A 14,477-nucleotide genomic window follows, 5' to 3' on the forward strand; every position below is an offset into this window, starting at 1 on the left:
TCATCATCCACGGGTCGTATATATTATTTTTGCGTAGAGTGAGTTGAAGAAAAGTTGCAATATTTCTATTCCCTGTAGCAGGACGACGATAACGACGACATCTTGAACCTGTTTTGGATTTATTTAATATCCTGTCAGACACAGGGGCAACATCAGCTGTCCGCACGACAAGGCCTCAGCAATGTCTTTGGGTAATGAAACGTAATGGAGATAAATGAAGATTACAGCAGCAACAACAAAACGTTACGTGGAACGGAAAAATACTGGGGAAGCAGGGTATGGAGTATGAGCAAGAGCGACTTCAATTCAAGACGTTAATCATTGGCTTGATAAAAACACTCTGCACAACCATATGCTAAAGCGTAGGAGGTTACACAGCCTACAAAATAATAATAATACCGATGTAGGAACAGCACGTCTTCAAATTCCCTGTTATCACAAATGGATATGTTGTACAAACCCACGGAAGGCTTAAGTTTCGCACTCGATATTTTTAAAGAACACTGCTAGGCTCGCTTGGAGTAGGAATTGTATTGGCATAAGGCACTACTACTGGATTACAAGATACGCCTATCCATAATCCTGCTATACTGCTGTACCCTATACTCCTTCACACCACCGCAGCGTCATGAGAACAAAATAAAGGGAGATGGATGTGGCTTGCCAAAACAATTCTGGGAACAGCGTTCCAGACTGTTCTGTGGAATATTGAGCAACTATTCACAAACTTTTTATTTTATTTTACTAGGTAAGGCCCACTAAGCTCCATAGCTTTTTCTCAAAAGCGACCTGGCCACAAATAATAGCTCAACGAAGTGGCTTATCGTGTGAAAATTTGTAGCAAAGAAATACTCTAAACGCATGTTTCTAAATGTGGAAGGAAAAACCGGGGGACCTGTAGAACATCCATATGATCACGGGGAGAGAGACATGCAAACTCCAAATATACATGCATCAGCGTCGGGATCGAACCCACAACCTCCTGTATGCCAGGCGAAGTAATGAACATGTCAACACTGAGAACCATGCATGTATAGAAGCAAGATATGATGATTCCTTAAGCTGTGCATTTCATTTTTATGTTATTCTAATTTGGACAAATTAGGTAATTTATGGAGCACATTTCAACCTTAAATTAGAATTTTCATAATGGATAGGACAAAAGTTTTGCATATTTTATCTGGCATGTGTTGGTGATCATTTCCATTATTAGACATGAGCCAGCTATTGAAATCCCTTGTTCATAAGCAAAGTTTCTCCATATAACAGTTGCTGTTGACTTTACACCAATTAGCACGACTCCCTCATGAGAGGAAATCATTTTAATGATCCAGGTAGGGCTGATGAGTTGATGGGCTACGTTGATGCTAATTAAGATTTTAACTCCTCTGGCTCGATCTGCCATATTTTCTTTACCAATTTGGAGCGTAAATTGGCCAACTCGGCAGAAATGTTAATCTTGGCCATTGTCTGCGTTGTGCAAAACGTATATGAAGGGTGGTCAGGGCTAGCGCAGAGCTGGGCTGGGTATAGGCAGTTGGCAGAAACAAAATCTATGAAATAATTTATAAAAAAATGTCACCAGTCAGAAATGCGGCTTTCCTCTTGCAAGGTCGAGCACCATGTGGAAGGTGTGATCAAGGCATGGTGTCCCTTTTTAATGTACATTGCTGCCCAACACTGGGAGATGTGCAGCCCAGCGCCTTTTTGCTCATGCCGCTGCTGGTTGTCGGGGGCGCATCTCAGGCACCGCACTAAAGGTCACCAGGGGCCGCCAGTAGCCCGCAGGCCTTGCAATGAAGAACGCAGCTGCAGGGCCATCACTTGAGCGAGCTCAAAAGAGCCCAGGCTTGAGGGTATTGTTGTCCAGTCATTGTGCACCGTGTTGCAAAAGTGTAAGAACTGAACAATTGCCTTTCCCTGGCAAGCACGGTAACCACCATTAGGTTATCCTGCTGTGGGGAAAAAAATATAAAATATAAAAAACGTCAGTTTATATTAAAGTGCATGGGGTGGGGGGGGGGTAAGGTTTCTGTTGCACAGAGCTTGATTATTATGTGAGATTGTGTTTTGATGGAAAATATTAAATTGCTTGCTTACGCCACTGCTGGCAGAAGGGCCTCCACTGGGGGGAGCTCTAGGCCGCAACTCTAAATGGTGTTTTGGTTCTTCTTTCACGCTGGCCAGCCAACTTGGAGGAGGTGGGAGTCCCCACTTTATCACACCGCACGCGGACCTGCTGACTGACTGACTATGGTGCACCCATTTATGCCGCTGGGTGGACAGAGGCGGGGGACATTAAGATACTTGCATCATTGGTGCAACTGCTACGCCTGGAGGTCGAACCAAGAACCTCTGGATTTCCACTGAGCACCGGTATCGGTGATGCTGCCGTACCGTCGTGAATAGTGCAGTGAACTCGCAATCCAGAGGTCGCTAGTTTAACTCGATCTCCTGGCGCAGCAGTTGGATCACCTTTGTTAAATTCTCCTGCCTCCTCTGTCCACTCAGCAGTATGAGTTGGTAACACCGCCGGCAGATCGCAGGTGGTGCGGTAAAGTGTGGCTCCTCCAAGCTCTTCCACGACGTTTGCATCAGCGTGGAAGAATAGGCCAAGCACTCTCCGTAGGGACACTAGAGCTCCCTCGAGTGGAAGCCCTTCCACCAGCAGTGGCGTGAGCAAGACATTTCAGGGCTGCACCTTTACCCTTATTACTATCATCATCATATGAACCTTATGGCGGGACCCCGGGGTCCCATAAGCCCCCGGCTCTCGCATAAAACATTACATTGTAAACAAAATAAATATAACAAATCACGATGTTTCGATCGCAACACAATCAATCCTCATCCGGTGGAGAGCGGCCAAAGGTTATATAGGTAAGAAAAGGGGGAGGAGCAAGGGGGTAGAGAGAGGGGGGGGTGTGGGTTAGGGGGAGGGCGCGTGAGCGCGAGGGGAAGAGGACGTGAGGCTGGGGGGGGGAAGTGGGCGGTGCTGGAAGTGGGAAGCTGAGTGTGGACACGAGGGGGGGGAAACAGAAAAAAGTGCTAGTAGACTGGTAGGTACGATGGAAACAACCACAACCAGTTAAGGCTTTACCTGGTTAATAACATCCTTCCAATGATTGTTCAATTTGTATCCATCTTCTCGGTTGAAGTAATGTCTATGTTTATATATCTGTATGGCTTCATGAACAAACCTTTGATAATAGCCCGAAGGTTTGCAGAGTACCTTGGTCTCGGAAAAACAATATCACGCGAGCCCACAGCGTTATAACAATGGTCAGCTACGGCAGAGGTATTGGTTCTGCCGTGTTTCAGATCTGCCTTGTGTTCGCAAACACGGTCTGAGACATGTCGTTTCGTTTCCCCAATGCAACTGCTACCGCAGGTACAACTCAGTTTGTAGACTCCAGGGTATTGCATGTCAGGAATGATCTTTACAGATGGGATTAGATCACGGATTTTGTGTACTGTATTGAATCGGACTTGGATCTTGTGTTTGTTTAAGATTTTGGAAATATTTTTGGTAACACCTGCTATGTATGGTAAAGTGATGGTTTTGATTGGCTTCTCAGGAGATTGTTTCTCCTTGGTTGGAGAAACAGCTTTGCGAATAATGCGGTCCGAGTACCCATTCATCTTGCTTGTGTTGCGATCGAAACGTCGTGATTTGTTTTATTTATTTATACCTACGTGACTTTACCGAAAGAACCAAAGAGTATGGATTCCTGCGTCACGAAAGTTTCAAATCAAGATTATAAACAAAAACTTAGCTTTTTTCACCATTGGGTTTGAAGGATGGTGGCAAGTGTTGTCTTTTTAAACTAAGCCTTTAAAACTGAAAACTACTTACCTGCAGTATCTCTATTTAAATATACTATCGAAAAAAAATGTACACCCCTCTGTAAATCATCATGTTTCTCAGTGTGAATTTGTGAACACACTTTGTAAAGTACATAAACAGTACATAAAATAGTATGCGTTTTCAATGCGCTGTTCATATTGTAACAAGCGTTTATACCAATGTTACTCTACAGAGTAGTGGGTCGCCGCTACTCTTATCCGCATTGATACGAGCGGTATGTCATCGATTGATCCTGGCTGCAGACATTGGTAGGTCACAAATAATAATGAAATAAAGAGAGCAGTTTCACTGTGTTATGCATATCGTTATGACAAATAAAGGGCTTAAGTCGTGTAGGCATTTTGAGCAGCTTTGGATCAGACTTATGATCCTGCCCATACCTGAGCATGGAGTGCATTCACTTGTTCAGCTCTTCTGTACATTCGTCCTCGCTGCTTCGCTTGGACATGACATGACAACAGAATGATCCGCGCCAGGTGGGTCGTGTCGTTTATATGTGCGGTGGGACGGAGTCGCCCAAAATAAATAAAGTAATTACGATTTTGACTTACGTTTATTCGGGACCCCGGGGTCCCGCCATAAGGTTCATATGTGGCATCATGCATATACATGTGCTGCCACAGCTATCTCTCAATGCACACAGCCATTCACCCACAGGCGCACATTAATGCATGTGTCCGTTTTTGTGCCATGTATTGTGGCATTGTTGGTCAATTTCGTCCAGGGGGGTTATTGTCGACAAATCACTTTCAGTTGCCGTGGTCACCGCGGCACGGATTGTACAGATTCAATTGAGCAGTGCAATCTTGTTCGTTGCTAACTAAATGGGGGCGACGTTTTAGAGAAATATCTCCCAAGACTGCCCCAGTTGCCGCCTGGCACAACTCAATACGTACAAACACGCGTTTCGGTCCTGTTCAGTTATATAGATAACTTAACGCTTCAATATAATTAATGCCACTTCTTTCCCCCACCCCCCACATTCCACCCCCCTGCCCCACCTCTGTAGACATTCAAGTAATTCTAGGTGCCAAAACACTCAATAGAGTTAATATTACGGCCAGGAAAATCTTACTGAGCACCAGCAAAGACGAACGCCTATCCACCAATGCACTGGGCCAAGAGCTTTTTGTGTTTAGTTTGTTGGCCTTTCCCCGCACGGTTGGTTACATAGGGTGCGCAAATAAGTTCACCTTACATACGTACAGCCAACACTGTCCGATTAGCAGGGTTGGCTACGTATGGTTCACACCTCCGATTGCATAGTTGGCTACGTACGGTGCGAAAGAAGTTCAAAATACTGGGCATACAACACCCGTTCCACAAGTTAACCACTCACTGACCCTCCTCACCACCGCTCGCTTGGTTAATTTTAAAAGTTCAGCCAAACCCATAAAATCGCAACAATGAGCTATGTAAGGACACGCATGTCCTGTAACGCCGGGCAGTGTGGTATCGATGGAAACGAGACACGAGGATTTTTCCACAACTCTGGCTGTGAGCCTGATAATGCTGTTTGTAATAACTTCGTACTGGAATTGTACATCTTGTGGGTTTACTCTCCAACACACCGTTGTGCTTTACGAATAATGAACTGACGTGTTTGTGTACGTGACAAACCTTACTAATTTGCTGTGTCGGGTGGCGGCGGGTTTAACGACACGTTTATATTTACGTAATCTAACCCAAACACCTCTATTATGAAAAATAAAGGACAAAGCAACTTTTTTCCGCAAACGGATGGAACGATTTATTGACGTTTAGCTTTGCTTACACACACACACGAAAGATAAACTCGTGAAGTTTGAAACAAAATAATAAAGCCACACGTTCGTTTTGCAGGTTCAGCGAGTTCTTCCGAAAGCTCTGCGAGCAGGACCCGAGGTACCCCTGCCCAGCGCAACTGAGGCTCCAGCGAGCGCTGCTCATGCCCAAGACGTCAAACGTCTTCGGCTTCGTGTACCGGCAGCAGCAGGGCACCTCCTGGGCGTGGAGCCCGTGGAAGGATCTTGTGCTGCCCTTCCACGTGGACGATCAGCTCGAGGTGAGGCACGAATCGAGCCCTTTGTTCTCCCCGGTGTGAAGCCGACGGGGCAGAGTGGTGTAGCCGAGTCGCAAAGCTCAAGGCACTTCACCGATTACCGCGTGCAATTGGGTTGCGTTGGAGTCCATATATCGCATTTGTGGGAGCGTGGTAGCAGAGTGGTTAGCACGCTGCTGCTGGCGCTTCACACTGAAAGCCACAACCTGAGTTTGATTCCCAGCCACGGCGAACATTCGCAGGAAGTAACACTGTAACCGGTCATGCCCTCCACCCACTTAACGAACCCACACGGACCAGCATACAATGTTCAAAGGCCTTCATCCAGCAGTGGATGGAGAAAAGACTGTAATGAAATATTTAAACCAATAAGGTTTGTGTCTGAACTTTCACTGGCGGTACTGTGACGAGGAATAACAGTGCCACCGCTGCTTCAGCTACGGGTAACCACAACATTTTTACCGGTAAAATTACCGTAATACAATCTAACAATTATTAACAATTACCAGATGCGGTGGTGTACACCTATAATGAAGCGACTTGGAGGTTAGGTTGGTAGACCACAATGAGATGGAGCCAGGATGTGTTTCTTACACGAACAACATTTGAAACCCAGCAGTCTATACAACTATGCAGGGTATGTCTGTCTCTGTGCGTGTCTGGTGTGTGGTGTGTGTGGTGCATGTGTGTGTGGTGTGTGTGTGTGGTGTGTGTGGTGCGTGCGTGTGTGTGGTGTGTGTGTGTGGTGCATGTGTGTGTGTGGTGTGTGTGGTGCGTGCGTGTGTGTGGTGTGTGTGTGTGGTGTGTGTGGTGCATGTGTGTGTGTGTGTGGTGCGAGTGTGTGTGTGGTGTGTGTGTCTGGTGTGTGTGTGTGGTGCGTGTGTGGTGCATGTTTGTCTGGTGTGTGTGTGTGGTGTGTGTGGTGCGTGCGTGTGTGTGGTGTGTGTGTGTGGTGTGTGTGGTGCATGTGTGTGTGTGTGGTGTGTGTGGTGCGAGTGTGTGTGTGGTGTGTGTGTCTGGTGTGTGTGTGTGGTGCGTGTTTGGTGTGTGTGGAACATGTGCGTGTATAGTGTGTGTGGTGCATGCCTGCGTGGTGTGTGTGTGGTTCTGCGTTCTACATTTGGCCAATTCCTTTTTCCAGTTCACTGCTGGTGGAGCACAAACGGGGTGAAACGTTCCCGTGGGCGTTGAAGTGCCGTATCCTGGCACGCCAGGAGAGCAAAATGCGGACTAATATCACCAGCCTCTTTGCTATGGAAATAGAGGGTTGTCCCCTCACGTGCGTGGGTTTGCTCCAGCTGCTCCAATGTCCTCCCACTTACATAAAACACTCAGTAAAATAGAGGACTGCAGAGCTTGTGGGAATTGTTGGTGCTGGCTCACTGCTTGGCTTTTATCCAGCTTTCATGTAATTGATCAGCAATTTTGAAATGCAATTGGCATGGATGCCACAAAATGAAACTCAACATTGCTATTGGTATTATTGTGGCAGCGAATTGATCACCATTTCTCTCAAGCGTAAATGTTCGAATTTGCAAGGGCTCTGAGTGTGCTCGGGAACAACTTGCGTGATGTTAGGCGGTGGTGCAGAAGATTTTGTCGATTTTCCTTGGGCGGGTCGAAGTGGATTGGCTTGGACGCGGCTGCACTCATGGGAACTTCTTTGCTGTCTGCAGATCTTAGTAGGAGGAATGTTTTATGTATGTATGTATGTTGAACGTCTTTCACACCGTACGTAGTCAACCTTGCTAATCGCAGGTTAGCACGGTTGACAGGTGAAGATGCGTGGTGTGTGTGTAGTGCGTGTGTGGTGTGTGTAGTGCATGTGCGTGCGTGGTGTGTGTGTAGTGCATTTGCGTGCGTGGTGTGTGTGTAGTGCATGTGCGTGCGTGGTGTGTGTGTAGTGCATGTGTGGTGTGTGTATGTGGTGCATGTGCGTGTGTGGGGTGTGTGTGTGTGTGTGTGACACCTGCTAGTGATGTAGTATGAAGCAGTGGTCTGGTGGTTCGTGCGCTCATTCAAATCTGTGAATGGTGAGAAAACCCATCACGGCAGAAAAATGAATTCAGGCATGAAACAAATTTATTCAGCAGCACACTCAGCTTTATCCAAACCATCAACAGGCCACGTTTTCTCAACCCTTTGTGTTGGTGGTCGAGACGACAAAATGGCAGCCACATTCAGTTCTTCTGAGCTGGTGCTCTGGATAAGGCTGACAGCTTTTGTACATGCGGTGCTGCACGCCTATGTGTACGGTTCATGCACTGCAAATCCTGGTGACCTGGGTTCAACCCCTACCTATGCAACATATCATTTGCCAGCGTTATGTAAACAATGTCCAGAATTAAAGCAACTTAATTCCAAAATTCCTCCTATTTAAATAACTGTCAATTAAGGGAGATTTTGCACTTGCAGTGTTTTATGCAATTGGCCACTGGGCATCCTATACGTCATCATCATCATGATCCATGGGCATATGGCCCATAGGTGTCCACTTTACATGTCAGTGGTTTCCACTTTCCTCTGTCTTGTGCTAATATGCTAAAGTAGTGCCAAATCTTTCTGACACCATTTTCTTGCGTTGTCAAGCCATTCTCTGTTAAGTCTTCCTCTCTTTCTGGTTCCTTCAATTTTTTCAAACAACACACTTTTAATGTTCCTGTTGTTGTCCATCTTACATCCTATCGGTCATTGGGCCTTAAATGAGTACCCGGGTGCAGTGCGAACATATCATCACGGGTGAGACAGATGTGTGGGTCTAGGTACACCAACACCTGCTCTGTGCCAGTGTTAGTCAGTGCAAGCAGCACTGAATGTCTAAGCTGTTGAACCAGCAGGAATATTTTACACAGGTTTCAATGGAAATTGAATTCTAGAAGTCATGTTGCAGAGTAATGAAGGCATTATGTTGGCTGGATCAATATCCCAATGTCCTTCATATATTTGCTGTGTTATATATATGCATATTATGTATTTACATGCATTTATCAGAGTTCATCACCCAACTGCCGAATGTAACACGTGTCAGTGCAGTCGCTAGCCACAAGACACGTGAATAATCATTAGGAATGAAAACTGGAACAAAATTTTGGGATTTACAAATCTACCAATTTGATACATTTCCCATTCTGGACATCGTGGACTGAGAAAGCAAACAATATGACTTGCTGTCCATTAATGCCTTGCCCATACGTTGGATCATCTCCTCGATGCAATGAAGGCCAGCAGAGTGATGTGCGATGCCTTACTCACAGTATGCACACCAGGTGTGGCTTGCAGAGGCAATTGAACATAGTGGCCCTGTGTGTGCGCAGTGCATCCACACCAAACTCTATTAGCCGCACCTGGCACATGGAATGTTAAAAAGCCATTGTAAATTATTACCGCTGTGTCCAAGTGGGGTATAAATAGCATTACAGGAAGCCATTTCTGTCGTAGCCTTATATTGACGAAGGTTTATAATCAAGATTTTAATGAAGGGCATTTGTCTTTTTAGAAGCATTGCTTTTTTGTTGTTGCATTTATTGCATATATTTCTAATCTCTTTTTTCATGCTTGCCACTGTGTATACGGCCTCCTCGTGGCTTGTGCTCACTTGTGCACTGCAATTGTGTGAGTAACTGTGGGCAGGAGAGAAGCCCCAGGGAGCACGCAGCCATCAACAAGCGGGAACACATTTGCCAAAGTGACGTTATTTGTTGCTGCCTGGGTTTGCAGTTAGACGGAGGGGGGGGGGGGATGCACGAAATGAATAATCATGAGTGTCTTCATATTGCTTTTTAATCTTGTTTTAAGGGCCTCCAGCAATGTCAGTTATTTTGTTGGGGGGAAAAAAAACATGCATAACATTAATTTGACATTGATGTTTTCTTTATGTAGGCGTACACATTCTGATAATGAAAGGCTATTCACGATGACCGAATGCTATACAAACGCAAGATTCGTTGACCCAAGGAAGTCTTCACTGAGTCTCCAGAATCTGTTTCAGAAGGGTTCTGCCTTAGACATTTGGCCAATTCCTTTTCACAGTTCACTGCTGGTGGAGCACACAAACGGCGTGAAACATTCCCGTGGGCGTTGAAGTGCCTTCACCTGGCGTGCCAGTAGAGCAAAATGCGGATTAACATCACCGGCCTCTTTGCTATGGAAATAGAGGGTTGTCCCCTCACGTGCGTGGGTTTGCTCCAGCTGCTCTAATGTCCTCCCACTTACATAAAACACTCGTTAAAATAGAGGACTGCAGAGCTTGTGGGAATTGTTGGTGCTGGCTCACTGCTTGGCTATCTTCCAGCTTTCATGTAATTTATCAGCAATTTTGAGATGCAATTGGCATGGATGCCACGAAATGAAACTAAACATTGCTATTCGTATTGTTGTGGCAGCGAATTTATCACCATTTCTCTAAAGCGTAAATATTCGAATTTGCAAGGGCTGTGGGTGTGCTCGGGAACAACTTGCGTGATGTTGGGCGGTGGATTGGCTTGGATGCGGCTGCACTCACGGGAACTTCTTTGCTGTCTGCAGATCTTAGTAGGAGGAATGTTTTTATGTATGTATGTATGTTGAACGTCTTTAACACCGTACGTAGCCAACTGTGCTAATCGCAGGTTAGCACGGTTGACAGGTGAAGATGGCCAAGATGGAGTGGTTGACGTTAGTGTGCTGGTGGCTATCCTCACTGTGGCGTTCAAGTCGCTGTCTAGTTTGGAGTGACAACTGGCAAGCCCCGTGGGAGTGGAGTGTGCTGCTGTAGGGTACACTGTGGCTAAGGTAGTGGTGGGCAGCCAATTTATTTCCGTATGTGGTTTGTCCTGGTCTTTGTTTCGTCGCAAACTTTCGTCAAACGCTCTCATTGCATCTCACCGCATCGCTTGCTTTCAGATGTACTTCTTCGGCCGTCTGGAATGCTCTTCCTTCGGATATTAGGAAGCCACTGCAGCTATTCAATTTTTTATAATCTAGATTGCAAACACATTCATGTAGCACTGCTTTTCATGTTTAGATTGTCGTCCTTCCCCACACCTCCGATTAGTACAGTTGGATACGTTCGGTGTGAAAGAAGTTCAACATGCATACGTACAGGTCGGACTTCAGTCCAGAGTTTCTCCGTGATATTTTGGGTACGGCCCATTTTGGAATTTGGTGCCACAAAAAGACACGTTCGATTCGCAATTTTCTAGCCGCATGTTTCAAGTGGAATGCAGTAGCCACGCTCTTGAATTGGGATGGAGTTACCAAAGTATTAAATATTCTTACATTGCTATTATGCCTTTGATGAGGATGTGGTCTTTTTCTTTGAGGCTTGAAACTTGTATACGGTCCTGAGAGCAATATTATCTCTGTAGACAAATTGAGTGGTATACAGACTATTTTCTTGGTCACAGATTGAATAATTTTGGGGCAAGCGTGGAGTCTTGCAGGAGCCTTTCAATAGCCCATCATGGTTCTTGGGGCACTCTAGTCTTGCTCTTTGGTTCTTTCGGTAAAGTCACGTAGGTAAAAATAAAACAAAATAAATCACGAGGTTTCGAACACAACACAAGCGCCCGTCTGCAGCAAGCAGCAACGACGACTTCGTTGCTGCTCGCTGCAGACATCACTGCTCGCTGCGGACATCGCGGCTATCGCGATGTTCACCTGAAGACGGGCGCTTGTGTTGTGTTCGAAACGTCGTAATTTATTATAATTTTTTATCTACCTACGTGACTTTACCGAAAGAATAAAAGAGTATGGATTCCTGCAGTCACGAAAGCTTCAAATCAAGATCGTTCTAGCCTTGTTCCCAAGAAATACTCTGACTCTGAAGTTACTCATCATTGATATGAATGGCTGCATCATAACATGGAATTGGAATACTTTGGATGCATTCATTAAGAAGCTGTGTCTCTAGACTGCATCGTAGGCTGGCTACAGATCTCCAAGCCCCATGCCAAACCCGAGCGCGTGCTGGAAGCCAGCCTAAGTGTGTGCAGTCAGCGTAGCTATTTCTTCAGCTCAATTTTGTCCACGTCTGAAGCTGACTTTCTATAACCATCGGTGCGATCTGAGCCGGCAAGTGATGCTTCATTAGCGTGTGATCTGTGTAGAGGAGCCATATTGGCTGGTAGCCAGTGAGATGGGATTGAGGATGACAATGACCTTTGCCTCATGCCACAGTGGCTGCCAGTCTTCAGTGGAGTGACCAGTGATGCGGACTGATTGTGTAAATTGCTTAGTCCTTTACACAGGGACATTGTCAGCCTTATGTTGCAACAGCCCAGCCTGACTAATGCCAGATCACTAAGTTACATTCAGAGACCTTGGCATCTGATATTGCACCGTTTGGAGAGGTCAAATGCCCCACGTTTTAGAGAGACAATGTCAACAAGTTTCCCTGCTCAAACAAGCTTAGGGACAATGCTCATCTTAGTAAGTGGCCTGGAGGCAGTGATTATGATTGTTTTTTTCCCCCATAATAGAAGCAGGGAAATAAAATAACTGAACGGTCAATGATTAGTCAAATAGAAGACAGTCGAGAAATTGAAAGCCGATAGATCACACGTTATTGAACAGAGGGTAAACAGCAGGACTCGGATAATCTGCGTCGACATGGGGGGTAGGGAGGGGGTATGGTCATCCAGAGCGCACAGATATTTGCAATTCGTGAACTCTTGTTAATTTTTAACTTGAGCCCAACTTTGTGGCCCCATTTGTTAAGTTCACCAATCATTTCGTGTAGTTAATTTCTATTGGATCTTACAGTGACTGTGTCGTCAGAAAATGTAACTCCATTACAAATTGTTCGTTCGTTTCTCAATCCGCTTGTCCTGGTGAGAGTCGCGGTGGCAGCTTGTTGAGTAGGGCGGTCCACACCTTTATTTCACCAATCCAAATTGCACAGGGCATTTTTCTAAAGTTGTCGTGAATAGCCTTGGTGAAAGCGTCATCAAAATTGTGCTTGAGGATTAGCGGGAACAAAAACAGGATTTACCAAAAACGTTTTGGTAAATGATTCATAACACTGTGTAACAAAAAACATGTTTTCTTGCTGGGTAGTAAGTGTTGTTTCCTAATTGCTTATGCCTCAAAAGTACAGAAAATTGCTATTATTCCCCACAAACTTTGCTTTTCTGACCAGGACAGTGATATTTTGAAATTTACCTATTTTTTATGAAAAAACGTGTGCATTTGTGTCTTTCGTTTACATAAAGTCCTGGTCACAAAAGCAAAGTTTGTGGGGAATAATATCCATGTTCTATACGTTTTAGGCGTAAGCAATAAAAAAGTAACACTTAGTTCCCAGGAACAAAAATTGCATTACATAGTGATAATTCGTATCTTTTTGGTTGGATCGCGTGGGTATGATGTGAATGTTTTAACTATAACCCCCCACCACCAATAAACCAAGTCAATTGGCCATGTTTTCCCACGACATGATCACGTCATTTGCTTGGCTCTGTCCGGTGGTTGGAGGGTTCTCGTCAATTTTGTTGTTCACATTATACCTACACGATGATCTAATCCAAAATAAACAAATTATATTATTAACCCTTTTAAAGATGGAATTCAGCGACATTAAAACGGATTGATATGAAAAAATTCAAAGGGTGACGTCTTGCAGAAAATATTTACAAAAAAACCTGTTTTGCTTAAAGTAGTTACCGTACTCTTTGTTTCTTTTGGTAAAGTCACGTAGGTATAAAATGAAATTCTCACGACCTTTCGATTGCAACACAAGCAATCATCATCAGGTGGGAAAACCACAGCAAGAATTTTTTTTTACTTTACCGAAAGATCCAAAGAGTATGGATTCCTGCAGTCACGAAAGCTTCAAATCTAGATTGGTAGTTACCGTACTTTTCCAAAATATAGTCTGCCAGAAAAAGAAACAAGGCACATGGTACAAAATTGTAAATAATTTACGAAACTATTTTTTATTCATAGGACTTCCAGTGAATTTTTTTTTTTTGTAATCGTGTCATGCCATTAAATATTTCTGGAGGCATTTTTTATTTATGTAACCACTCTCATTGCACATAACCATGAATAAGCAATGAAGAACAGCAATGCAAACTGATTAACAAATGATTGGCCTCGCTCTTCGGCATGTTTTTTTCTCCTGGCCCTCCTTTTTTTTCTTCCACATTTAGAATCAACCTGCGTTTTGAGCATAGCTCAGTAGGCCTTACCTGGTAGAATAAAAAAAAGTTTTGTGTTTTGTTTTATTTTGCGATTACACGGAGCAATCAACGCCCCCTACTTCAAGACTCGGCCCATTTGCAGGCCAGGTGCCAAGTCACGTTTTGCACATGGGGAGAGCTGCCCCTGGGGGTTGCCTTTAAAATGTGTTGAGATGAGTTTGCGATGCAAGGCACTCGGAGATGCCCTAGCATATAGGTCGCTCTATCAGAAAAACAAAACAGCATTGTTGTTGCCAGAGTGCTCTTTCTCACCGTTGTCAAGGGAGGTTGCAAGCAATCAATCGTTTTTTTTAGGGTCCTCGTAGCTGGGACATCGCGAAACATTTAATTAACTGAGTTTTATTTTTTCAGGAGAATAAAAAAATGTGCCCTATTTTAAATGCGACAA

The 14,477-nt window shown here is 44.7% G+C and overlaps 1 protein-coding gene across 10 annotated transcripts in view; it reads left to right on the forward strand.

Annotated features, from left to right (window-relative positions):
* The window catches only part of LOC144934736 (dynein axonemal heavy chain 3-like), an 864,594-nt gene that overhangs the window by 660,572 nt on the left and 189,545 nt on the right, over positions 1-14,477 (forward strand). For all 10 annotated transcript variants that reach the window (XM_078860821.1, XM_078860816.1, XM_078860817.1 and 7 more), the window contains one exon: positions 5,711-5,912. In XM_078860821.1, the coding sequence (XP_078716947.1) occupies positions 5,711-5,912 (202 nt within the window). The remainder of the gene's footprint in view (positions 1-5,710; positions 5,913-14,477) is intronic.

The sequence above is a fragment of the Lampetra fluviatilis genome, chromosome 11 (assembly GCF_964198595.1).
Source record: "Lampetra fluviatilis chromosome 11, kcLamFluv1.1, whole genome shotgun sequence".
In the NCBI taxonomy this organism is placed as follows: Eukaryota; Metazoa; Chordata; class Hyperoartia; order Petromyzontiformes; family Petromyzontidae; genus Lampetra; species Lampetra fluviatilis.